The sequence below is a fragment of the Grus americana genome, chromosome 10 (assembly GCF_028858705.1).
Source record: "Grus americana isolate bGruAme1 chromosome 10, bGruAme1.mat, whole genome shotgun sequence".
NCBI lineage: Eukaryota > Metazoa > Chordata > Aves > Gruiformes > Gruidae > Grus > Grus americana.
Genome location: NC_072861.1, coordinates 166,678 through 192,663, shown reverse-complemented (window position 1 = coordinate 192,663; position 25,986 = coordinate 166,678). Strand labels below are relative to the sequence as shown.

At 45.8% G+C, this 25,986-nt stretch overlaps 1 protein-coding gene across 4 annotated transcripts; it reads left to right on the top strand.

The window, feature by feature from the left end:
* The first annotated feature begins 389 nt into the window (after positions 1 to 389).
* Positions 390 to 25,986, top strand: LOC129210650 (NACHT, LRR and PYD domains-containing protein 3-like). 4 transcript variants are annotated; one of them, XM_054836633.1, is made up of 10 exons: positions 390 to 513; positions 4,299 to 4,598; positions 5,054 to 5,092; positions 5,550 to 7,272; positions 9,136 to 9,228; positions 10,899 to 11,069; positions 12,109 to 12,279; positions 12,828 to 12,893; positions 17,901 to 18,071; positions 25,210 to 25,986. In XM_054836633.1, the coding sequence occupies exons 2-10, from the start codon at positions 4,319 to 4,321 to the stop codon at positions 25,301 to 25,303; spliced, it is 2,808 nt and encodes a 935-aa protein (XP_054692608.1). In that variant the 5' UTR covers positions 390 to 513; positions 4,299 to 4,318; the 3' UTR covers positions 25,304 to 25,986. The 4 variants fall into 4 exon arrangements, 3 of the variants coding, with proteins under 3 accessions (XP_054692608.1, XP_054692610.1, XP_054692609.1); XR_008578602.1 differs by lacking the exon at positions 25,210 to 25,986 and having other exon boundaries at positions 12,654 to 12,893; positions 17,901 to 17,980; XM_054836635.1 differs by lacking the exon at positions 9,136 to 9,228.

Here is a 25,986-nt window from a genome sequence, read left to right as displayed (position 1 = left end):
GGAGCTGGAGAGAGGGCAAAGCTGGAAAGGGCAGGGGGACAGCATGTGGAGGTGACCTGCGGAATCTGTGGCCATGAGACCTGCTATCAGAGCAGAGTTTCTTCTTCAGTACAGAGCACGTTTCTCCTGGGGTCATCCATGTGTATTGTCTGGAAAATCATTCAAAAAGCATTTCCGTTTTGGCCTATTCACCTCCTCTTCCAAAGACAATTCCCAGGGATGGAGGAGTGAATCCTTTCAAACTCATCCCTCACAGAAAATGTTTGTCTTATCCAGCTCCTGCTGCAGCTGGATCCTGCCCAGCCCCTCTGAGATGTTTGGCCCTGCAGGCAAGGGGGAGGTGGAGCCCAGTGGGGAAGGAAGGAGGGAGGGCAGAAGCAGAGTTGCCTGTCAAAAGGGAAACTCTGCTTGGACAGGGATCAGAGAATTCCTGCAGCTTCCTGACCCTGCTGCTCTTTTGGAACAGACCCTCGGATCCCTATCCCTGCTGGACCCGTTCCGTAGCACGACACGGTGGGTACTTCATGGCCAGGCACTTCAGGGCTTTTCCAACTGCCCTGTAGTGCTCTGGCCAGGGACAGTTCTGGTGGGTGTGGAAGCCCTGGGCTCATGTCCTGCTCCACTCCATTTGTGTGCCACGAGGGTGTGAGATGGGCAAGGAGGCATGGCTCCTTCCTGGCTTTCCAAGGCACAGCAGGCTGGGGGCAGGCACTAGCAATGTGGGATGGGACGTGGGGCAGCCTGGCTGCCTGTCAAGCCCCAGTCCCACCGTCAGCAAGAGACAAGCACCTCTTAGTCTGTGGGGCCAGGGTGTGCTGGGGGTCCTGGGCTCAGACTGCAGAGTTGGGTTCTACCTACATGGCTTGGTGTCTGAGAGTGTGCCCAACCCATGTCCCTATTTGCTGGAGTGTCTCCAGCAGCATCTCCCATTTCATGGGACAGATCAACCAGTGCCTCAGAAAGAGCCCCTCTGAAAGATGAATGCAGTTCTTCCCAGCCATGAGATGAGGCCTCAGCATGGTGATCCCTGTAGAAGAGGGTTGGATGTCCTTCACCCAGCTATCTGACCATGAGCACTTGGCTTTTGTTGTGTTCCTGGTTCTGGATTTCTGGCTTCCCTGCCAGAGGGGTTAAGGAGATGCTCTTGATGTGAACACATGTTTTGGAAGAATTGAGACTGCCCTGGAGCAGGGCTGCTTGAGGGACCTATAACATTGGGCCCAGGATACCAAGTGAATGCTCAGTCCCCTGAAAAGCTGCTCATGGCTCATGGTACTTATATTTGGCTGCCATGCGGAGTAGGGTTGTGAGATTTGATGCTGTCTGGCTGGGTCAGGACATAAGTTTTCACTTCCAGAGACATCTGTCTCTGCAGAATTGGTCACTATATGTTGGTCCCAGAGTCTTTTCCTGCCTGTTTCTTATCTGGTTTTACCTCTATGATGGATGAGTCAGTTTATGGAGGCCTATTGGAGTGGGCCAGGTGTCTGCTCTTTTCCTGGACAGAGCATCAATTTTTTCTTCTGTTTGTAAAAAGGACTTTAACAGTATGTGGACTGTGAAAAGCCTTCCTTTTCTGGAGAAATGAAAGAACTGTCAGTCAGACTAGAAGCCCTGAGAGTGCTCAGCCAGCATGGAGGGACACAAAGAGAAGGACTGCCCTCATGGAGGGTTCTTGCTGTTAGATCAGCTGAGGAGAAGCAGCATCCAGCCCCTGTGCTCTGGGTCAGATTTGTAAATTGCTTACCTGTTTCCTGGCTCAACAGAAATGCTCTCATCAGTGGTGTGGCTGGGGAGAAAGATGACAGAGAACTTCCTCATGTCTCAGGAGGTTGAAGCTGTGTTGGGAAGAGTGCTGTTAGCAATAGTTCCTCTTTAGAAAGACCCTGTACTTCCTTCTGCTCCTAGCAACACTAATACTTATTCCAAACATTAGCTTTTCAAACATCAACTACAGGCTTTCTGAGATGCCAGTAGAGGACTGTGCAGGAAGGCAAAGGATGGTACTTGGTGTGGGATATAGAGTTTTGAGGATGTTGGCCTTGTGGTGAGACAATGTATCACAGTCTTCGTTTCTTTTATATATGAAGCAAACATCGAGGCACTATGAAACTACATTTAAGGCTTCTGATCTGCCTGACAGGCAGAGGAGTTGTAAAATAATCTTAAAAAACCTCCCCTCCCCATTTTTCTCAGGTCCATTCAAGTTCTTTCAGCAGAAGCTTCAAATAAACTGCTTCAGTTATGCTGAGTTTTATTTTGAAGAGATGCTGTATTGTACCTGGCTGAGATGGAGTTAATTCTCCCCACAGCAGCCCTCATAGTGCTGTGCTGTCTCTTGCTAGCTAGCAAGGTGTTGATAGCACACCAGTGTTTTGGCTGCTGCTGAGCAGTGCCAGCACACACCAAGGCTGTCTCTCCAACATTCCCACCCCCCTGCCTAAGCAGCAGGCTGGGGGTGGTATTATTCGGGTTTTTTTTTTACAATGTTTGTCTTCCGGAGCAATCGCTACGGGTAGTCAAGCCCTGCTTTCTGGGAAGTGGCTGGACATCGCCTGCTGATGGGAAGTAGAGAATAATCTTTTGCTTTTTGCTTTGCTTCCACGCGCGGCCTTTTGCTTTAGCTACATTAAACTGCCTTTATCTTGACCCACGAGTTTGGGGTTGTTTTTTTCCATCCTATTTTTCTCCCCTCCCTGCCCTGCTGAGGAGGGGAGTGATAGAGCGGCTTGGTGGACACCTGGTGTCCAGACAAGGTTAAACCACCACAGATGCCTTAGTAGACATGTCTAATTTAACTGAAGGAAAGCACAAATACAATCACATTTTCTCCTCTTCAGTATTGCAATCTCTAGAGGGCATTTTGCAGAATACTCACTCATCTTAATAATTTATTTGGACCCATTCCCCAACTTACGAGCTTTTGAGGTTTGTTTTTGGTTTTGTTTTGCTTTGTTTTCATTTTCATTTTGCCTGTATTTAGGCACCTGCAGATAGGTTTTGATCACAACTTCCCTTAGACTTTTCTGCATAGGATATTTCTGCTTCATACATTAAGGAACTGAGCCTCTCTCCCATGCTCACCCCATTCCCCCACCCACAAAAATAGATCCTCTTTTTCCTCCTCTTGTAATAGTTGCTGCATAGTTTTGAAGAACCTCAGACAAACTTGTCACAAGCCAAAACCTTATTTCTATGTCCAAAAGAATGTCCCTTCATACACTTTCCCCGATCATCCATTTCATCTCATAAAAGCTGTTTGCATTTTTAGTTTTGAAATACAACCCAGTGAAAGTATACTTGTTTATACTCGCAAGTTTTCAGGATCAGTGAAGAAGGTAATTGCACAATATAGTGGGAAAAAAAAGGGTTTTAAAGTAGGGTTTTAAAACAGACAATCCTTAGAGTAAAAATTAAGCCATGTGTGATATTATCAGAAGGCAATATAATATAATAAAGGCCCTTGCAGCTCTCAACAGACCCAATGAATGCTTCAAGGGTTGTATGACATTTGTTTAACAGAGCTGGACTGTCCAGGACTGGGTTCAGTCGTACTTATCACACAGAATGTGTCCAGCCAACAGAAAGTAACTCCAAAACCAGTGTAAGTGGAGGGTGAAGAGTATTGTAAACATGAATTATGGTGGGGATGACCCCTTTTTCTCCTGTATAATTCCATATCATCACTCTCAATGTTTGGCTGACATCTTTGCTGTGCAGGTGTGGGACTACATCCTCATGATCAGCCTTTCCCAAGTGAATCCTGTAGGCTTCACAGTTTCTCATTGAAATGAAGCCATACACAAGAAAGGGTGAAGGAACGTCCCCTTTGGAAAGCGTGTTTGTGGCCAATGCACAGACCACATTCCACTTTTCAATAAGCCCCTTTCTGGCTTCCTGTAGAAACTCCTCCCAGGGTTTTGGCAACCGTTCGAAAAGGAATGGCTGAGGAATCCACTTTATCAGTATACTAGCACGTCACTTGGGGAAAGCCCCATCCATCACCCTGATCTAGGCACACTTCACCCTCCTGCACCTGCAGCCAAGAAAGTGCAGAGCTGGAAGCAGAGAAGCACTGTGGGTAAAATGACAGATGTAATGATCTAGGCTCTGTGGACTAACAGATTCCTGGAAGAACTGACACAGGAGAGCTAGCAGTGCCTCTGGTGGCACACGGATTGACTCCAGGAGCATACAGATCGCAGCTGCTGCTCCGTAACAGTCAGTGAGCCTCTTCCCAGGGTGTGCCTGGTGGCTCTCAGAAAACAATTTGTTGTTGAACCTCTGCTGTTTTCCAGGGTATCTTTAGCATACTACGATGGCAAGAGAGAATACCAAGGACTTCCTTTTGGAAGCACTGGAGGACCTTACGCTGGATATGTTTGAGAAGTTTAAGTATAAATTATCATATATTGATTATGATGGGATGGCCAATCTCTCCAAATATTTGCTCAAGAAAGCCAACAATCCAGTTAAACTTGCAGGCTACATGTGTGACCACTATGGAGCCGACCTTGCTGTGGATGTAGCTATCTATGTGCTTGAATGGATCAACCAAAGAGACACAGCAGCTAAGCTCAAACAGGAGAAAGTAAAAGGTAAAGAAGCTTTGGTTATTGGCACTTTTGCATCCTTCTTTTTTTGTTTGTTCCTAGAAAATATTTAGGACAAATTTCATCAAATAGAGAGACAACAGATTTCAGTCCCCTGTGGAAGTCTGAAAACCCAAAGGATGCCACGGTGCTGCCTCCTTAACGCCTGGAATTGCATGACTTTCCTTTGCCATTGGTCTTCCTGCTTATTTAGGGGACTGCTGCCACAATCTCTGCACACTCTGCAGGACCACCTGCTCCTGGCCTATGATGTAAGGATACTAGGGTCTCCAGAAGCACTTGCTCTGCTGTCTTGTCTGCTCTGCCTTGCCCAAGGTATTTTAGGGGAGGTTCTAAAGACAGAGACACCAAGAGGACTATTCTGGTCCTGCCTGACAAACATCACTGACAGTCTCTGTAGTACTACTCCACTAACAGCTACATTATAATTTCTCTTTCAGCCCTGAGGCCCAGTCCACCCCCTGCTTCATTAGTCCAAGGTATGTGTCATTGGGATAGATGCGCTTGGGTTTTATCACCTACACACTGCACCTAGTAGTATAAAGTGTATGGTCATAGCCATAGTCCTGAAAGCCCCAGAAGGGTCAAAAGGAAAATAAGGAAGTAGCTGTCACATGCTTGTGGGAAAGAAAAAAATAAAGTGTACTGCTATAAAGGTCAGTAGTAGAAACTGGTTCTTAGCACTGTTTCAAGTTCAACTGAGGTGTGACTGCGTTTCAGTGATGGGTGATGGGCATTTCAGACTTGTTTTCATCTCAGCAGCAATAATAGAATTGGAAGAACAAGGCTTATTGAATGATCTAGAGATGCTTTAAAATGAAAGAGATGAGGTAAACTCAAGGTACAATAATTTTGCAGCCAAAATGTTTTAATTTTAGCAGGTGAATGAACATTGACTTTAATTCCAAATTCTTTTATTGCATATCCTTGATTTAGATTACAAGATGAAGTACAGAGAACATGTACAAAAGAATTACCACTGGATAAAAGACATGAATGCTCGTATTGGTGAGATGGTGACTCTGAACTCCAGATATACAAGGCTGGTTCTTGTTAGTAGACATCGCCATGAAAAAAAGAAAGAACATGAAATCATGGCTGTGGGACAGAGACATGCAGAAATCATGCAGGAACAAGTGAATTCTTCCATTGCTATAAGTGATCTTTTTAAACCTGACAGGGATAGACAGACACCAAAGACTGTCGTGATATTGGGAGCTGCAGGAATTGGGAAGACAATGACAGTAAGAAAGATTATGCTGGACTGGGCATCAGAAGGACTCTATATACAGTTTGACTATGTTTTCTACATACATTGTCGTGAGGGTAATCTTCTTCCAGCTCGGGGGAGTATGGCTGACATGATCTCAAAATGCTGTCCAAGTGATAATCCACCTCTTGTAGAGATCTTGAGGAGACCAGAAAAAATCTTGTTTGTCATCGATGGCTTTGATGAACTCATGTTTTCTTTGGACCAGTCACAAAATAACCTGTGCTCTGATCCCTGGGAGATGAAGCCAGTGGAAATCATCCTGAGCAGTTTATTTAGGAAAATCCTTCTCCCTGAATGCTCCCTGTTGATAACATCGAGACCAGCTGCCCTGCAGAAGCTAGAACAGTGCTTGGTGTGTGAACGCTTTGCTGAAATACTGGGATTTTCTGCAGCTGATAGGGAGGAATATTTCCACAAGTTTTTTGAAAATAAGGAAGAGGGAAGGAAAGCCTTTCAGTTTGTTAAAGGAAATGAAATGGTCTTCACCATGTGCCTTGTCCCCATCATGTGCTGGATTGTCTGTACTGTTATGAAACAACAGCTTGAAAGTGGTGAAGATCTTGCACAAACGGTCAAGACAACTACAGGAATATATATCCTTTATGTTTCCAGCTTGCTAAAATCTCTGAGCGGCAAGATGAAACAGAACTTGCACATTATCCTGAAAAGACTTTGTTGCCTGGCTGCTGATGGGATCTGGAAGCAAAGAGTCCTCTTTGAGGAGGAGGCAATCAATGAATTCTTGTTAAATCAGAGAGACACTCTCCCTCTTTTTTTGAATGAAAGCACTTTTCAGAAGGGCATTGTTTGTGAGAGTGCCTACAGTTTCATTCATCTGAGTGTCCAAGAGTTTTTTGCATCTCTATTCTATGTCCTAGAAGATGATGGCAAAACAAGAGATAAGCAAGAAGATCCTAAGAGGGATGTGAGAAAATTGTTAGAAAACTATGGAAACTCAAGACATGATTTCATGTTAACTGTGCGGTTCCTATTTGGTCTCTTAAATAAGGAACGAAGAAATGCTTTGGAAAAAGAAACAGGGTGCAAAATTCGTTCTGAAATTAAAGAAGAATTACTAATGTGGCTTCGAACTAGCCAAAAAACAGCTTTAGCTGTTAATGCAAAGAAAAGAGCAGTGATTCACAATTTGGAGGCTTGCCACTGTTTGTATGAAATCCAGGATGAAAGTTTTGTGAAAACCACATTGGGTTATTTCACCGGAATATATCTACGAGACATCAGTTTCACCCAACTAGATCAAATAGTTCTTTCATTCAGTATAAAGAAGTGGCCTAAACTGGAGTCACTTGATGTGGGCTATTGCTCCTTTATCTCAGAAGACCATGAAGAACATTTAGACCAACAGCTGGCAAAGCTGTCACATCTGTAAGTAAAATCCTAGGTCCCTAGCTTGCAAATTCTCTTAGCAACTGAAAGAGTTTCAGTAACCAATAGATGACTGACTAACTTATTAAAAATTTAAGGCTAAACTTTTCTTAAGGTGAAGGTGCAATGATGGAAGCTGCTTTGTGATGAGCCTAATGGGATGTTGCACTAGTAATTACTGGTGATGACAGTTCAAGGGTAAGCATGTAAATACAAGAGTGCATGTCAGCTAAGTGTCTAAGTTCCCATTGTAATCAAAGACGATCAAAGTCACCTAACATTCAGATAGTCGCCTGCTGGCTGGTCAAATGAAATCACTCTGTAGTCACTGCTGACTGAACTTATGAGAAAACTATTGACTGTGGTCAACCTACTGAACTCTCTGGCTTCCTTGTACACACTGACTTAGGACATGTTAGTCTCAAACACAATCCCACACAAATGCAACTCCATGCAGGGTTTCCTTTCCACTCACCCTCCTATTGTTGGTGGTCTTGAAATCAAAGGCCTGAAAAGAAGTTTTCCTGTGTCAACAGGTTTCAAAAGCAAGGAGGGAGCAGCCCATTCAGCTCTGCAGTGACCCTTATAAGTCCCTGAGAACAGAACCCCTTCCTATGCCTCATCCTGATCCCACTTCAGTTAATGTGGGTGAAACAACTTCTTTGCTGAGACTCTGTTTACCAAATGTTGGATCCTGAGAAGACAGGAGGTGGTACCTAGACCCAATGAAAGCCAAGGGAAGTTTTCCCCCTATAGGCAGCACAAATATAGGCCTTTGCCCTTTGAGCACAGCAAAACATAGAATATTGTTGATTTTTGGTTTATGGGTACAAAACTGCTTTCCACATTAAGGGGAAACGCTCTGAGTGTTTAGACCTCAAGCACCATGTGCAGTATGTGATATCAGTCTGTTTTTCCTGTTCTTTTCCTCAAGGTATATCTGTACCACATGATGCTATAAGGTAGGGAATGAACTCAACTTGGCCAGGCATCAGCAAAACAGCTACGATGAGGTGGACTTCTACCCAAGCACATTTGTCCTTCTTAGAGCTATGTGATAACCATGAGGTGCCCAACCAGCACTCCACTTTATGGAGGGAGCAGAACTCTGAGAGCCATTGTTATGGAAGGGGCAGACAGTGCCAGCAGCCCAGAGTAACTCTGGGGGCACTTCCCAGCTATCTGGGAACAGATCCCAAATCTGCACAGATGTGTTTTTCTGTGCAGGCAAAACTACCCACAAAGTTACTGTAATAAGCCAAGGATCATAGGTTCCCGGGCTTCTCAAACTCCATGGCTTTCTGTGCTGTAGCATGCCAAAATAAAGAAATTTTGCTTAATCCTCCTGTTAGTACAAATGGAAGAGCCCTACCTGTATGGTGGGTGCAGCTCCTTCCATTTTAATGTGCAAGCACATGAATAGTTGTTGCACTGTGTATAATGTACCTGTAACCAAATAGTACTTGCTTAGACATGTGAATTTCAGAGAACAGAATATTTCCTTGAGACATATCACAAACAAAGGTACCATGAGTAAACAGAATTCATACACATAGCTCCCTTTATTACGCGGAGTGCACAGGGATATCTGGAGTGTTCCAAGCAGCTGTGACTCAGACCCTGGGGAGGTATTGTATGTGTTTACCAAGGTGATTTGCTTTGAACTGTGACTGTAGAATAGTCTGCCATTTAACATCACACCTGCAAGGGTGCTAGTTTAATTTTTTTTTGAAGCATAAATGCAAACTATAGCCAGAGAAGAATATTAAATTAATCTCTGTTTTTTCTGTTGTGGTGTGGGGTTTTGTTTGTTTGTTTGTTGTTTGTTTGTTTGTTTGTTTGTTTTCTGGTGGGTTTTTTCAGGAAAAAACAATCACCTATTTACTTGAAGCAATCACCTATTTACTTGCTTTGTCAATCACTGAAGAGTCCAAACTGTACATTAAAGATCTTAAGGTAAAAAGTTATTTTCTTTCAGAAAACAAAAGAAGCCAAGAAAACCCTAACTTTTATATTTTCCCTCCCTCCCACACTCTCTGACAGAACAACCTTCTTTATTGATGCTTGTATGACAGCATTAATGTTTTTCAAGAAGTTTTGGAAATGCTGAATTGTCCTCAGATTCAGTGAGATGGTGTTGGTACAAGTGTGATACCAGTAACAAATTGGAGGAGATTGATATGACAAAGTAGTTATGGGAAACTATTGGAATACAGAAAAGATTTAGGAATGAGAGTATTTTGAAGATACCTTTCCCTATGTAAATTCAGTCACATTTGAGTTAAATGTATAGAAATATTGTATCATCTTTCTCCCTGGCTCCAAGTTAAGATTTAGGACAAAAAAAGGAAACTGAGATATTTCCCTCTCTTTGTATTTAGCTGGCTGCTTACTGACATCTTGCTTGAGGTGGTAACTAAAAAGTGACAGAAGATGCAAGGTGATTATTTTCCTCTGGAAACAGCACTGGGCTGTATTTGGTATCAACTCAGAATGTCAGCAAGGCACACAACTATGGTAGTCCTAGACAGCTTATCTCTTGTGTAGTCACCTGTTTTTCTCTCTCCTTTAAATGTGTGTGAGCTGTGTTCTCCATGGGGTACGCTCTCCTGAGCATTCCCCTGAGGGATTCTCGCACTGCACCCACTCTCTCAAGACTGCTTCCCTATTGTCACATCTGCTTTTGGCCTCCTTCATCTGTGTCTCCCTCCTCTTTACCTGTTCTCACCATCACAATACTTTGGGACTCCCTCCAGCAGAGTTTCCATATCTCTAGACTTCAGAAAAGGTATCCAGGCAGCACACTATTGCTGGAATAGAGGAGACAGGACTCCTGGATGGTCAAATCTCTGCAATATGGAAAAGTGCTTCCCTACTGGCACAGGAAGAGCTCACACTGGAAGGCTGAACAGGGTCCTCGGGAGGAGATCAAGGAGTGCCGAGTGGCAGCAGGACTCAGATGCCCCATGGCTGCACATGGCTGCTGCTGTCCCAGATACCTGCTTAGCTGAAGCTAGCTAAGCAAGGTTCCCTACATCTTTAGGGAATCTGCAAACAGCAGTAGTGAGCTAAGGCAGACTCAGCAGGGACTCTGAATGCAAGGCAATGGGTTCCGAAGGAATCTTCATATCCCAAAACATCAGAGGTCCCTTTGCACCGGAACTCTCTGCCCAGGCTGCCTCCAGCCCCACTTCCCGTGCTTAGAGGGAAACAAGGGTGAGGTTGGTTGTGCAAGGTCTGCCAGGTGCTCCTGCCCAGGCCTGAGGATAGATATGAGCCCTGTGGGGAAAGGGAGTCCCAGGACACAGACAGCTGCAGGTCGTACAGGGCCCGGAGGGCATGTGCAGGAGCAGTGCTGGGATTGGCCCCTGGAGAGGGCTGGGGTCGGGCTGTGGAACCTCTTCCTCCCCAAGCTACCAGGTGGCCAGGGCAGAAGGGCAGGAGCGAAGCCCTTCCAAGAGGGGATTGGCTGACAGATGCGACTACAGTGCATGGTGAGCATTGGCTGAGGGGTGGTGAGGCGGTAGTGGAGTGCAGGACTCCTGCTGTGGTTCTGGACTGCCCAAGTCTGTTCTTCACCAGTGCTTAGAGCAGCCCTTACTCTTCTTTGTGCATCTCCCCAACAGGTTGGAGTGGTGCAAACTCACAGCTGCCTGCTGTGGGGTTCTGGCCACGGTGCTCATCACCAGCCAGTGCCTGACGGAGCTGAGACTGTGCGGAAATGCTCTGGGAGATCTAGGAGTGCGACTGCTGTGTGAAGGGCTGAAACATCCCACCTGCCGGCTGCAGAGATTGGGGTGAGGAACAGCAAGCAGGCTCCTCAGGGAATTGCCCAGTCTGGGTCCTTGACAGGGCTTGTGGTTGGGCCTGGCAGCTGCATAGATGGGGAAAGGCTGAGTGATGTGTCTCTCTCGTGGTCAATCACTGGTCACCTCATGCGCCCAGCCTGCCCTGCTAAGACTGTGTGAATCATGTAAAGGAGGTGCCTCTCCATGCACACTCCTCTGCAAGATGGAACCTGCTAATTCAGATATGCACAGGCAGGCCCAAAGGAGCATGTGTTGAAGGTAAGCAGACATATCATCTGTCTGTGTGCAAACAAAAAAACCCCTCTTCTCAGAAGGATTCATCATTCTAGAGTGAGGCTCTTCCTCCCTGCTGAGTGAACCTTCCCCTGAATCTGCTAAATAGATGCTCTCTGGACAATCAGCTTACACCCAGGGATATTCTTTCCAAAGCCTCCCCAGTTCTGACCTGGAGGTTGAGTCCTCTCACTCTAGTTACATGCAAAGTCTGCATTAGCACACTGCAGCTATGGTGATGGTTGATATTTGGTGAGTCACACAGTTCCTTTTCTAGTCAGTTACTTTGCACATGCAGTCCAGGGGCCTCCAGCAAACCCTTTCAGAGGGTTAGGGCTTTTACGTAAGGCCTGTGTAATCCCTTTCAGATACCCACAGCAAGGTATCTGAGTTACTCTGAGGTACATAGCACTGGACATTCCTTCTTAGGTAGTGGAATCCAGCCCTGTGCCTCTGGTGACATCAATGGAAGCACTATTACGCACGAAATCCCTGTGACCAGAATTTGCTACTGGTTGAAATTGTCTCTTTATAGGGTCCATGGAAGACCAAGGACAGAAAAGACTAGAAATCAGATTAGATTTCCAGGGCAAGGAATAGCCAGTGTGTCCATCACTGGTCTATCACTGGCCACTTCTGGGCAGGATTTCTGGCCATTCTCAGTGTTGATTGGCCAGGAGAGGGGCTGGTGGTTGGGCTTATCAAAGCAGACATGGTCTGAAACGCTGGGCCCTCTCTGTGCTTCTTCTTGCAGGTTGTGGGGTTGCAGTCTCACAGACGCCTGCTGTGGGGATCTGGCCGCTATGCTCAGCACCAACCAGACCCTGCTGGAGCTGGGGCTGGGTGCTAATGCCCTGGGAGATGCCGGAGTGCACCTGTTGTGTGAGGGGCTGAAACACCTTGCCTGCCAGCTGCGGGTACTGGGGTAAGGACCATTCCTTTTGATGATTTCCCAGACTGTCCCATGGGGCAGCTTGAGAAAGCATGTATTTGGGGCTAAGGAGCTTCACCTGTGTGTCTCCAGTGCTGAGCCACCACTTGCCCAGTGCTCACAGCATGCCTTGCCACGGTATAGAATGGGCAATGGCAGAGCACTCGAGTCACCTTATTTCCTTGACCCTGGTCTCTTCAGGGCTGAGTCTCTGAAAGCCCAGATGAAGTAATGCTGGAAGACTGTGTGTGACCCAATGAAAGAAGCTTCCCACTTTATCTGAGGTGATTTACCCTGGTGTAAAACTCTTCTCCCCTGCCAGGAACAAGAGTTCTCTGAAGGTTACTTTTTCTCTTCTTGCAATGTAGATGATCCCTGGATGACTTGTTTAAGGGCAGGGACATTCTCTGGGACAGTCAGGATAGCACTAAGATGGAGATTCACTCCCCTATCTCTTGGAGTCTTCAAGATCTTCCTTAGTCCGCTGTCACCATGGTTATCTGTTGACATGTGGTCCTGGGTCATGCATCTCCCTTTTGCAGTCAGATCTTCTACCCACGCACGCTTCCTGGCCTCCAGCTTCCATTCCAGAAGAGCAGAGGTCCTGCGTAAGTATTATGTTATTTTTGTCAGCTCCAGGTAAATTTCTGAATTAGCCTGGAGTACTTCCAATGACACTGGATGCCTCTGTTTAAGCAACATAATACAGCCTTACATTTTCTGTGACTTTTATGGAAGCTCAAGCATCCAGCTTCATAGCAGGCACATGCTTTATAACCCCTCAATGTAAGGCTGCAAACAGGATTCTGCTCTTCACAAAAATTAATCATTCTAGTGAACACCGGAGCAATGAGAAAATCCCAACAGTGAACCACTCCTGGTAGTTGGAAGTGGAAATCCACTAAAACAGTAAAAGATATTCTCTCCAGGTAAACTGAAGAGCTTGACAGATTTGTCTGCACAGAGATCCCTGGTGCCAGCTGAGAGTCCTTTCTTTATCTTCCTGGCCTTCCAATTCAGCCCACAACCACACAGGCGGACATGCTTTGTACTGTAGCAAAGTTTCAGGAAGCTCTTGGGCCTAACAGCAGACAGTAGAACTGGAAGACAAAAAGAACTCAGAAACACAGAAATTCAGAAATCATTCAGCAATGGAAGTTTTACTTAGCTTTTCCTGCCTGATTTGACAGTAAGGGAGGAGAGCAATACTGTGAATGTTCTTGTGGTGGGTTGACTCTGGCTGGAGGCCAGGTGCCCACCAGAGCCGCTCTCTCACTCCCGTCCTTCACTAGACAGGGGAGAAAAGGTATAACGAAATGCTTGTGGGTCGAGATAAGGACAGGGAGAGATCACTCACTAATTGTCGGCACGAGCAAAACAGACTGAACTTAGAGAGGGAATTAATTTATTACTAAGCAAAACAGAGTAGAGGAATGAGAAATAAAATCAACTCTTAAAACACCTCCCCCCACCCCTCCCATCTTCCCGGGCTCGACTTCACTCCTGGCTTCAACCTCTGCCCCCCTCAGCGGCACAGGGGGACGGGGAATGGGGGTTACGGTCAGTTCATCTCACGGTGTTTCTGCCGCTTCTTCATCCTCAGTGGGAGGACTCCTCTCATCGTTCCCCTGCTCCAACATGGAGTCTCTCCCACGGTCTACAGTCCTTCACGAACTGCTCCAGCGTGGTCTCTTCCATGGGGTGCAGACCTTCAGGAGCAAACTGCTCCAGCGTGGATCCCCCACGGGGTCACAAGTCCTGCCAGCAAACCTGCTCTGGCGTGGGTTCCTCTCTCCACGGGTCCACAGGTCCTGCCAGGAGCTTGCTCCAGCGTGGGCTTCCCACGGGCCACAGCCTCCTTCAGGTGCCTCCACCTGCTCCGGCGTGGGGTCCTCCACGGGCTGCAGGTGGAATCTCTACACCCCCTCATCCTTCCTCCATGGGCTGCAGGGGGACAGCCTGCTTCACCATAGTCTTCACTATGGGCTGCAGGGGGATCTCTGCTCTGGCGCCTGGAGCACCTCCTCCCCCTCCTTCCTCACTGACCTTGGTGTCTGCAGAGTTTCTTACATCTTCTTACTCCTCTCTCCGGCTGCAAAAGCTCTCTCTCTAAGTGTTTTTCTTCTTCTTAAATATGTTATCACAGAGGCGCTGACTGGCTTGGCCTTGGCCAGCGGCGGGTCCGTCTTGGAGCCAGCTGGCATTGGCTCTGTCAGACACAGGGGAAGCTTCTGGCAGCTTCTCACAGAAGCCACCTCTGTAGCCCCCCCCACTACCAAAACCTTGCCACGCAAACCCAACACAGTTCTGAAGATTTATGACATCATCTATTGAACCAGTTCAAGAGGAAATGGACCCTGAAAGCAATGCAGGGAGGGTGTATAATTAAAATGGCCACGCTAGTCCACCAGAGCAAGGACAGGAGCTTGACAGCAGAAAAATATAAAGAGGGTAAAAGAGCTTTTAAAACATTTTGCTCGAGAAGTGTTGGAATGCTGCCAGGGCCTGCACTTGATTTGAGATTGGCAAAATAAGAGTTTCTGGAAAATGGTTCTGTTAAAGTACTGTGCCTTTGGGAAATATCCCAAGCATAGGAGATATCTAACAGAAGGCAAGAATGTTTTGGCAGACCTGTTTGCCATGGCCCTGTTTACCCCTGGCCCTGCAAAGGTGCTGCCACAGTTCAGCCCCAGCCGGCAGCTGAGCACCACGCAGCTGCTCGCTCACCCCCTGCCCAACTCCGGCGGGATGGGGAGGAGAATGGGAAGACAAAGGCAAAACCTTGTGGGTTGGGATAAGGATGGTTTACTGGGACAGCAAAGGGAGAGGGCAGTAACAACAGCAGTACTAAACAGAATACACAGAAGTGGTGATACACAATGCAGTTTCTCACCCAATGACCGTACAACTCAGACCGCATGTTCAGACCCGTCCCAAAGCCTGACTGTCCCCAAGCCACACGCCCCTCCCCGACTAGCCCCCCCCCCCCCCTTTTATGCTGAGCATGACATCACACAGTATAGGATACCCCCTTTGGCTAGCTTGGGTCACCTTTCCAGGCTGTGTCCCCTCCCATCTTCTGGTGAAAATTAACTCTATCCTAGCCGAACCCAGGACAGGTGCATACACTGTCCGCTATGATTCGTTGGATTGAGCTTGCTGTCTTGCTCTCTCCTTCACTTCTGTTTCTCCTCACAGGCATCCATGTCTTTGATGGTGTATTGATGTTGTGGAACCCCTGCTCTCAGCATCATGCACCGACTGCATTTCATGGCTGTGTTGTCTTTTCAAAAAGAAATTTCACTGAGAGTGTTTCTGCATTTCATCCTTTTTCAATATTTCATCTCTGATGAAAAAGTAGAAAAATAACCAGATGAAATAACCTGACTCTTCATTTTTGAAGCTGTCCAAATCTATCTTTAAGCAGGAACCCAGTGTTCCCTTTTTCTTCTCTTCTGTCGTGGTTTAGCCCCAGCTGGAAGCTAAGCTGCTGGCTCACTACTCCCTCCCCCCCGAGTGGGATGAGGAGGAGAACCAGAAGAAAAAGGTAAAACTCGTGAGTTCAGATAAGGACAGTTTAATAGGACAGCAAAGGAAGAGGAAAGTAACAAAAACAATACTTTAGAATATACAAAGTGGGTGATACACAATGCAATTTGCTCACCAGCTTGATGCCCAGCCTGTCCTTCCCCGTCCCCCCCCCCCCCCCTTATATACTGAGCATGACATCATATGGTATGGAATATCCCTTTTGGCTAGTTTAGGTCACCTGTCCTGGCTGTGTCCCCTCCTAGCTTCTTGTGAAAATTAACTCTATCCCAGCCAAAAAACAGGACATCTTCCAGACCTCTCTACTCATCTGTTTCCTTCTTGTTCTCACTTCTCAAGAGATTCCCTCTGTCCATACCCCTCATCCATGACTTATCCTATGAGTCCTTCTCATTTTGATTACCATTTTGCGTTATGCTCAGGCTGAGGCTCTGCATTCCTCTGGATTTGTCTCTGAAATTTGCAGGCCTCATTCCTTGTCACTAACCAATTATTTTTTTTCCTGTTCAAACAAGTACATTCTGCATTACAAAGTTTATTGTTTTAGCCAGAAATCAGCTTTTCTTCCCTCTTACATAGTCTCCCTTTCTTTTCTGAACAATCCCTCATCCAGGAAGATTGATCCTGCTTTTTAAACCTCATCTTAGCTCCCTGCAAAATATGGTAAAATATGCAACCTTTCAGTGGAAACAGCCTGTCTTAAAGAAAGATCTTACACTGGAAGAGAGCCCACTAAAAAGAGGATTTTCAGGTCATGGATAATGGAAGTGTGAGTTCTGAATATTCAGCTCAAGGAGGAGCTGACTTTCACCAAGCAGTACCTGCAAAGTCCCTGTGAAAGACCAAAGGGCTTAATAGTGCCCAGAATGAAAAATGGTCATTGCCAGTTGCAGCTGCAGTTATGCAGTCACTGACTGACTGCATGGGCCTTGACTGAGATACCAGCATGCCTTGAACTGAGTCTGTTGAAGATCTGCTTTCCACAGATCTGTTCCCCCAGTTCTCTCAGGCTTCTTTCCGTAGCATAAGTCTAGCAAAGGGTACCAAGACTGTTGGAAGCTGAAACACAAGCATTATGGGAAGAGGCTGATGAGCCTGATATGACCCTATATCCAAACCTGCTTTGAGCAGTTGTCGTGGTTCAACCCCAGCAGGCAACTAAGCACCACGCAGCGGCTTGCTCACCCCTCCCCCCCGCAAGGGGATGTGAACAAGAATTAGAAAAAAACCCTCATGGATTGAGATAAAGACAGTTGAAAGGACAAAAAAGGAAGAGAATAGTAATAATAATAGTAATAACAGTAATACAAGTGATGCACAAATGCAATTGCTCACCACATGCGAAAGGAAAATAAACCAATCTGATGCCCAATCTGTTTCTGAGCAGAGAATCTGCCTCCCCGCTAGCTTCCCCAGTTATATCCAGAGTATGACGTTATATGGTAGAGAACATCCCTTTGGCCAGTCTGAGTCATCTGTCCTGGCCATGGTCTCCCACCTTCTTGTGCACCTGGCAGGACGTGAGAAGCTGAAAAGTCCTTGACTTAGCATAGACACATCAACTACCCCGTAACAACTAAAAACGTCAGTGTGTTATCAACAGTATTCTCATACTAAATACAGCACTATACTGGCTACTAGAAAGAAAATTAACTCTATCTTAGCTGAAACCAGGACAGCTGTAGATTGGACTAGAGGCCTCCTGAGTTCCCTTCCATGCTGAGCTGTTGGGTGACTGTTGAGGTTCTGTGTCATGCCCACGTGGGGATGGGATTGGTCTTCAAAGAGGGAGCTCTAAGATCTCTCCCTGTGCCCTAGCTGCAGATTGGTCAGGGCAGAGGTACACAGCCCAAGCCCTGTGTGGGCCATTCTCACGAGCTGAGTGGCTGAGGAGAGGTAACGGTACTGGCAGATAGTGTGTCCAGCACTGGTCCATCACTGGCCACTTCTGGGCAGGATTTCTGGCCATTCTCAGTGTTGATTGGCCAGGAGAGGGGCTGGTGGTTGGGCTTATTAAAGCAGACATGGTCTGAAACGCTGGGCCCTCTCTGTGCTTCTTCTTGCAGGTTGTGGAGTTGCAGTCTCACAGACGCCTGCTGTGGGGATCTGGCCACTATGCTCAGCACCAACCAGACCCTGCTGGAGCTGGGGCTGGGTGCTAATGCCCTGGGAGATGCTGGAGTGGTCCTGCTATGTGAGAAGCTTAAGCACCCTGCCTGCCACCTTAAAGAATTGTGGTAAGGGACTTAAAGGTTCTTCTAGGCATTTCCCAGTATGCCTATGGGGAAAATTTCAGAACTTGAGAATCTCATAAGACTGGTGCTGCGGACGTGCTCCTTCATGGATGGAGAGAGGTCCATGTAACAAACCTGTGATGTTGTTTATAATTTGCATCTAGACTTTGCTTTCTGAATAGGAATAATAAAGAGGGTACACCAGGCACATTCTTCTGTAGAACTGCTAAGAAGGACCGAAGCTCTCAAGTGTGCTGAGTAGAATTATTGATCTTTGACTTTGGGTAATAGCAGGGCAGTGTGGAAAGGGAACTGAATGGAGGCAATCTTGCTTTGCTCATTTTTTCTGATCCTATGGGACTGCGCTCTGTTCCGCGAGGAGGACAGCCTATGCTATGTTTACCTTTGGCCTCCAGCTTTTTCCATCATGGAGGAGCCCTGCTCCTGCATCTTCCTGACAGATGCAAGCAAGCTAAAAGTTCGCTGGACAATGTTGAAGAAAATTTTTTTGCACAGATTACAGAACACCTGATAAGGGGGTGTACTTTGCCTCATCTATAATATACAAGTAAGGAAAAACTACCTCATTCCAATCCCCCAGAAGTTTCAACAGCAGTCTAGCTAGAGGCCAATCACTAGTGGTGACTAGGGGTCAATCCAGGGTCAGTATTCATCTTCACGAATGATCTGGACAATGGGACAGAGTGCACCCTCAGCAATTTTGCTGATGACACAACACTGGCAGGTGTCATTGATAAACCAGAGGATCATGCTGCTATCCAGAGCGACCTCCAGAGGGTGAAGAAATGAGCCTACAGGAATCTCATGAAGTTCAACAAGGACAAGTGCAAACTCCTGTACCTGGGGAGGAACAACCCCAGGCATCAGTACATGATGGTGGCTGACCAGCTGGAAAGCCACTTTGCTGCAAAGGATCTGGGGATCCTGGTGGATAGCAAGCTGAACATGAGCCAGCAATGTGTCCCTGTGGCAAAGACGACAAATGGTATCCTGGGCTGCATTAGGCAAAGAATGGCCAGCAGGTTGAGGGAGGTGATCCTCTCCATCTGCTCAGCACTGGTGAGACCACACCTGGAGAGCTGTGTCCAGTTCTGGGCTCCCCAGTACAAGAGAGACATGGAAATACTCTTGCCCATGCGAATGGCCACAAAGATGATTAAGGGACTGGAGTATCTCTCCTATGAGGAAAGACCGAGAGAGCTGGGACTGTTCAGCCTGGAGAAGATAAGGCTCAGGAAGGATCTTTAAGACAAGATAATAGAATAGTTCAGTTGGAAGGGACCTAGTCCAACTGCCTGACCAATTCAGGGCTGACCAAAAGTTAAAGCACCTTATTAAGGGCATTGTCCAAATGCCTCTTAAACACTGACAGGCTTAGGGCATCAACCACCTCTCTAGGAAGCCTGTTCCAGGGTTTGACCAGCCTCTCATTAAAGAAATATTTCCCAATGTCAAGTCTGAACCTCCCTTGATGCAGTTTTGAGCCCTTCCCACACGTCCTGGCACTGGATACTAGGGACAAGAGATCAGCACCTCCTTCTCCACGTCCCCTCCTCAGGAAGCTGTAGAGAGGAATGAGGTCACCCCTCCTTTTCTTCAAGCTAGACAAACCAAGTGTCCTCAGCTGCTCCTCAGACAACATGCTTTCCAGCCCTGTCACCAGCTTTATTGCCTTCCTCTGGACACATTCAAGTACCTTAACATCCTTTTTTAATTGTGGGGCACAGAACTGCAAACAGTACTCAAGGTGAGGCTGCACCAACACTAAATACAGTGGGATAATCATCGGCTCTATCAACCTGCACCCAAGATCCCTTTCTGCCATTCCTCTCCCAATTTATACTTGTGTCTGGCATTACTCCATCCCAGATGCAGAATCTGGCATTTGTTCATCTGAAATTTCCTGCCACTGATGACTGCCCAATGCTCCAGTCTATCCAGGTCCTTCTACAAGGCCTCTTGTCCCTCAAAAGAGTCAACAGCACCTCCCAGTTCAGTATCACCAGCAAACTTACTTATCGTGCATTTAACTCCTGCATCAAGATTATTGATAAATATATTGAACAGAACTGGCCTAGAGTTGAGCCTGAAGAACACTGGTAGTGACTGTTCACCAGCCATATGTAGCCCCATTCACTACAACCCTTTGAGCTTTGCCATCCAGCCAATTCTTTACACAGTGCACCGTGTACCCGCTCATTTCAGTTGGACAACTTGTCCAGAAGGATGCTGTGAGGGACATTATTAAAAGCCTTACTAAAAATCCAGAAAAATACATCTACTGCCTTCCCTTCATTCACTAGATGGGTGACCTTATTGTAGAAGGATATCAAATTAGTTAGATAGGACTTTCCCTTTGTGAACCCATGTTCACAATATTCATTATATCAATGTATATAGATACCCGAAGGGAAGGTGCAAAGAAGAGGGACCCAATCTCTTTTCAGTGGTGCCTACTGACAGGAATAGAGGCAATGTGCACAAAGTGAAACACAGGAGGCTCAATCTGAGATAAGGAAACACTTTTTTACTGTGAGGGTGACTGAGCACTGGCAGAGGTCTCCCAGGGAGGCTGTGAAGTCTCCATTCTTGGAGATATTCCAAAGTCATCTGGACATGTTCCTGGGCAACTCGCTCCTATGCTTCAGCAGGGAGGTTGGACCAGATGACTTCCAGAGATCCCTTCCAACCTCAACCATTTTGTGGTTCTGTGATCCTGTAAATGACTACTCTGAGTACATTGGCAGCATAAGGAAAACAAAAGTGTGTTCTAGTGCTGAATGAACTGGGGAACTTAGTGACAAAGGCCAAGGAACTCAATGTCTTTCTTAGCCTTGATTTTTTACTGGTGAGATCTATCCTCAGGTCTCCCAGGCCCCTGGGTATACTGGCAAGACATGTGGAAATGTGGTATTTCTGACGTTCCACCAAGGAAGATACAGTTAGGCAGCATGTTAACTGTTTGATCATACAGGACCATGAAACCACATGTAAGGCATCTGAGGGTACTGAGCTGGCTGGCCAATGTTGCTGTGAATTCGCACTACCATCTTGGAAAGGACACAGTGATCATGGGATATTCCTAGTGACTGGAGAAAAAGAAACATCACACTCATCTTCAAGAAATAGAATGTGGTTCTGTTGAAGGATCTGGGGGTCTTGGTAGACCTCAAAGAAGGACAAGAAGCTCTGCTGAAAATGACCTTGGAGTCTTGGTAACACACAAGGTGAACAGAAGTCAGAGTGTGCCTACGTGACAAAGAAGGCTAACAGCAAAGTGCACCACATTTAAAAGGAGCAAAGGAAGGAGATTGAGTGAAGTGATTATCCCCTTTTATTCAGTGCTCAAAGTGAATCTAGAATACTGTGTCCAGCTTTGGGCACTCCAGTACAAGAAAGACCTCAACAAACAGAACTGGGTTCATTGGAAGGCCACAAGGAAAGTCAGGGAGCTGGATCAGTCAGCTCTCCTATGAGGGGAGGCTGAGGGAACTGGGCTTGTTCAGCCTGGAGAAGAGAAGATGTTGTGGGGACCTGGTAGCACTCTAGGTCCTCTCCTAGTAGCAGGAGGTTATTGAATGGATGAAGCCAGGCTCTTCATATTGGTGCTTGATGGAATAATGAGAGACAATGATGATAGGTTGAAACAAGACAAGGTTAGACTATATATGAAGAAAATCTTTCCCAAAATTGAGGACTGTCAAACATTGGAACAGTTCATCCACAGAATTTGTGAAATCCCCATCCTTGGATGGGTTTCAAGATGTGACTGAGCAACCTGGTCTGACTATTAGTAGTTTACCCTGCTTTGAGAAGGAATTTGAATGAGATGAACTTCTGAGGTTCCTCCCAACCTGAATTATTCTATATTCCTATGATACTAAGGAGAGTTTATAAAACTGTAGGTCAGTCAGCCTCACCTTAGTCCCTTGGAAGATTATGGAGCAAATCAGCCTGAAAACCATGTCCCAGATCATAAAGAAGGCGGCGATTAGGAATGGTCAGCATGGATTGACTGACAGCAAATCTCACATGACCAACCTCATTGCCTTCTATAGTGGTGTGACTGGCTCAGTGATCAAGGGGAGAGCAGTGGATGTTGTTTGCCTTGATTTTAACAAGGCCTTTGAAAGAGTTTTCCAAAATATCATTGTAGCCAAATTGCTGAGACAGAGCTTTGTAAGTGAATGATAAGAGGGACAGAAAACTGGCTAGACTACTAGACTCGAATGTTATTGATAAGCAATGTAAAAATCCCACTAGCAGAAGACTGAAGGTGGCATCTCTCAGGGATCAGTGCTGGAGTCAATACTGTTCAAAGTCTTTTTTTAACAGTTTCATGATGGAACAGGATGTGTTCTCAGCAAGTGTGAGGATTGTTAGGATGTGATTGGCAAGATGCAGTCATATCTGAACTACATACTAGCATGGCAACTCCAAAATGCTCAATCTGTCTATTCTGAGTGTTCCTTGCTGGCCATGTAAAGCACTGCCTCCCCCTCAGTCTCCCATCCCTAGCACCCCCATTCTTCTCTGGACCTTCTGATGCTTGTGGTATCACCTGAACAATAGGCTTTAGTTATTTTCCTGATTTAGGCTGTTGCAATCAAGTGCAGGGCTGAGCAAAAGGCACCTCCAGACAGCACTAGTCACATGACTTACACATCTTATTAATGCTTTTCCCATTTCTTCACCCTTCCTTTCATTGTCATATTTCCTCTCTTTCCTTTTCCAATTCAACTTCTAATTCATAATTACTTTTTCCCATTAGTGTCTGTTCTGCTACATACATCTCCAAATTCACTATTTCTGACGCTGATCAATTTCAGCATTAAATGTTATCACTGGTATGGGCACCTAAATGCTGTTGGCTTTGCAAGACTCTACACCTCAAAAGATTCCCCAAAGTTCCTCTCCAGTTATCTGTGAAGTTCAGCTATTTCTCACAAGACTGTTGTTTTACGATATATGAAATCCAGCCACCCAAGTCATGAATGTATATTTTTACAGCTTCTCACAGTATTATATATATCATGTCTGAAATTTCTGTGGTAACATCCAGTAGCTCATCCTGTTCAGTTAGATAAATTGCTGGCCAGGGCCTATTCAACAGCTACTTGCCTGCAGCACTAACATGAAAGGTATCAGATTAGGAAGCAGTCAGCACACTGCAACTTAGGGTTGCCATTCAGAGGCATCTCATCAAGCTAGAAAACTGAGCAGACAGGAAGCTCAGGAAGCTCAGTAAAGGCAAGTTCAAAGTTCTTCCCCTGAAATGAAAACAAAAGTATGTAAAATCAACGAACAAAAAACCAAACCAAAAAACCCCATACACTGTGACTGGCTGAGGGCTGCCTGGCTAGAGAGGAACTTTGCAGGAAAGGGCATGGGGGGCCTGCTCAAAAAGAAGGTAATAGTCAACAGCATGCCCTAGCAGCAAAGCAAGCCAGACACATACTGTAGCCAGCAGGTAAAGGGAAATTATTCTTCCCCTCTGATCAGCAATTGTGAGACCTCATTTTTAGTAGTGTGTCCAGTCTGGCTCCACAGGACCAGAAAGACATCAACACACTGGAGAAGGTCCAGAAGAAGCCATTGAGATTTTCAGGGTGCTGGAGCATATGGCATATGTGACAACATATGTTGAGGCTGAAGAAAAATAAGGTGAAAGGTGGGTCTTACCACTGCACTAAAACAGTAGAAGGGGCAATGACCACAGGTTGCAAGAAGGGAAATTCCATTTAAATGCAAGGGTATTTATTTATTTACTGACTGGTATCATGAAGGTGGTAAAAGACTAACAATGATCCAGAGAGGTTGTGACATCTCAGTTCTTGGAAATACTCAAATCCTGAAAGCCCATGGCCCTTAGAAATCCCGCTCTAAGTTGGCCCTGTTAGGAGCATGGGGTTGGACTACATGACCATCAGACCACCCTCCTATATCATTCTATGACTCTGTAGTTCCCTCTGTGGGATAGTCAGAGTACTGCACTGGCAGGTGTAATTGACACCTGCTTCAGTCCAGAAATTATTTTACTGGCTTTGTCACTCCCCTCCCCAGACAGCTACATTCCATTCCTAAAACTATCACTCAATATCAGCCTCCTCTTAAGATCCTTAGTAAGGATATGAAGGATGTAAGGATATGAACTATTTAGAATTAGATCTTTGCTTATGCGTGGAATAAGACCTGAGACTGGAGGCAGAAAGCTCTTTTACTTCCTGCCTCCCAGGAGAGACGAATTAATTTCTTAAAACCATGGAGGACTTACTGTGAACTTTGGTGGTTTATGTCTTCTTGCAGTGAAAAGAATGTTGTACAAAGAAGTCTGTCATGCCAGAGAGGGCCATTTGTAGGCAAGGTTTAATGGGTCAAGAATCATTCCTAGAGCTACTGAGATCCTTTCTTCTAAAAGACAGTCTTGCACTGTGCTCTGTGGCTGAGAAGGTGATTGTAGCAGAAGCCTCACTTTTCTTCCCCCTGAAGTACAGCCCACTCAACTCTACATACTCAGCTTATCCTGGTAGAGTATTATATATGTCATTAATGGACACTTTTTTAAAACTTTTTTTTTTACCTTTTTTTTTTTTTTTTTTTTTTTGTGCAAGGGGCTTTAGGTGGGTGGAAAGGCTCAAACTGTTTCTGGCCTTTCTCTTCCCACTGCCCTCCCCTGACAAACTGAGGACAATGAAAACAGCAGGCAGGGAGCAGGGAAAGTAAGTTTAAAAATATATGAAAGGTAAGGATACCTGGTTTATGAGGATATGTGGTTAATGGCTCCTGTTCAAGAGAAGGATTTGGCCTACAGTGTTGATCATGTTTACGTGTTTGCTACAGATGTTTATATGGGTGCTGGTGAAGGCACTGCTTTCCAAGTGCTGGTGTTTGTCGCTGGCCATGTGTGTACTCTGGGCGGGGGGCCGGGGTGGGAGCGCAAAAGGTGACAGATTTCAGCCTTTTTTTTAACAGGGAAGTTATGGGTCTGGTGGCCAGCTGCAAGAGGAGTGTTTTGAGCACAGTTATGCTTCACTTTGTTGTTCAGGACTTTGAAGTTTTAGACAAAGGAAATATTTAAGGTAGATTTTATATTCTTCTTCTTTCCTTCTTCTCTCCAAAGGCTCAGCAAATATGGACTCAGTGAAGAAACTCATCGGGAGCTGGCTCACCTAAAAAAGATCAAGCCCAGCCTGAAAATAGGGTGCATCTTTTAAAAATGACTTTTTGCAGCCTAGGTGTCAGGCCTCATGGCCTGACACTAGTGTAACACATGGGTTAAAAGTTAATAAGGGACCAAATAAATGTTTGTTCCATTTCAAGGATTCTTCTTTAATACCAGTAACAATGTTGAGCATGTGGGGCCTTGACTGGCCAAACAGTCTCAGGGCGAATCATCCTCAGGACAATAGGATCTGACTTTTATCCAAGTGCAGTTCAAATAGATCCCCCTTCATGATCATATCAGACCCCCAAAACCCCCAGAACCCACCAACACATTCCTGAACATTCCGGAATGTCCCTGAGCATTCCTGAACATACACTGCCCTGCTCAGTGGTGACAAAACCCACCTATGGGGCGAGCACACTAGGTTATAAAAGGGTTGAACTAAAGTTTTCAGCATGCACTTGCCACCTCAGGAATACAACTACAAGCAGAGAATATCACTCGATCCAAGGGTGGTGATATGTTTTTACTTCCCTTTCTTTCTTTTTCTCTCTTTTCCTCTCATCCACACTCTGTCTGTACCTTCATTTTTGGCACTTTAGGGTAATATCATTATAAGTTTTGCTATGCCGTTATCTTTCATGGTTCTGCTGAGTTTTAAGTTTTATAACTTTTGCCAAGCCTGTAACTTTTGTAGTTCCACTGAGTTTTCAGTAAATTTGTGATTCGTTT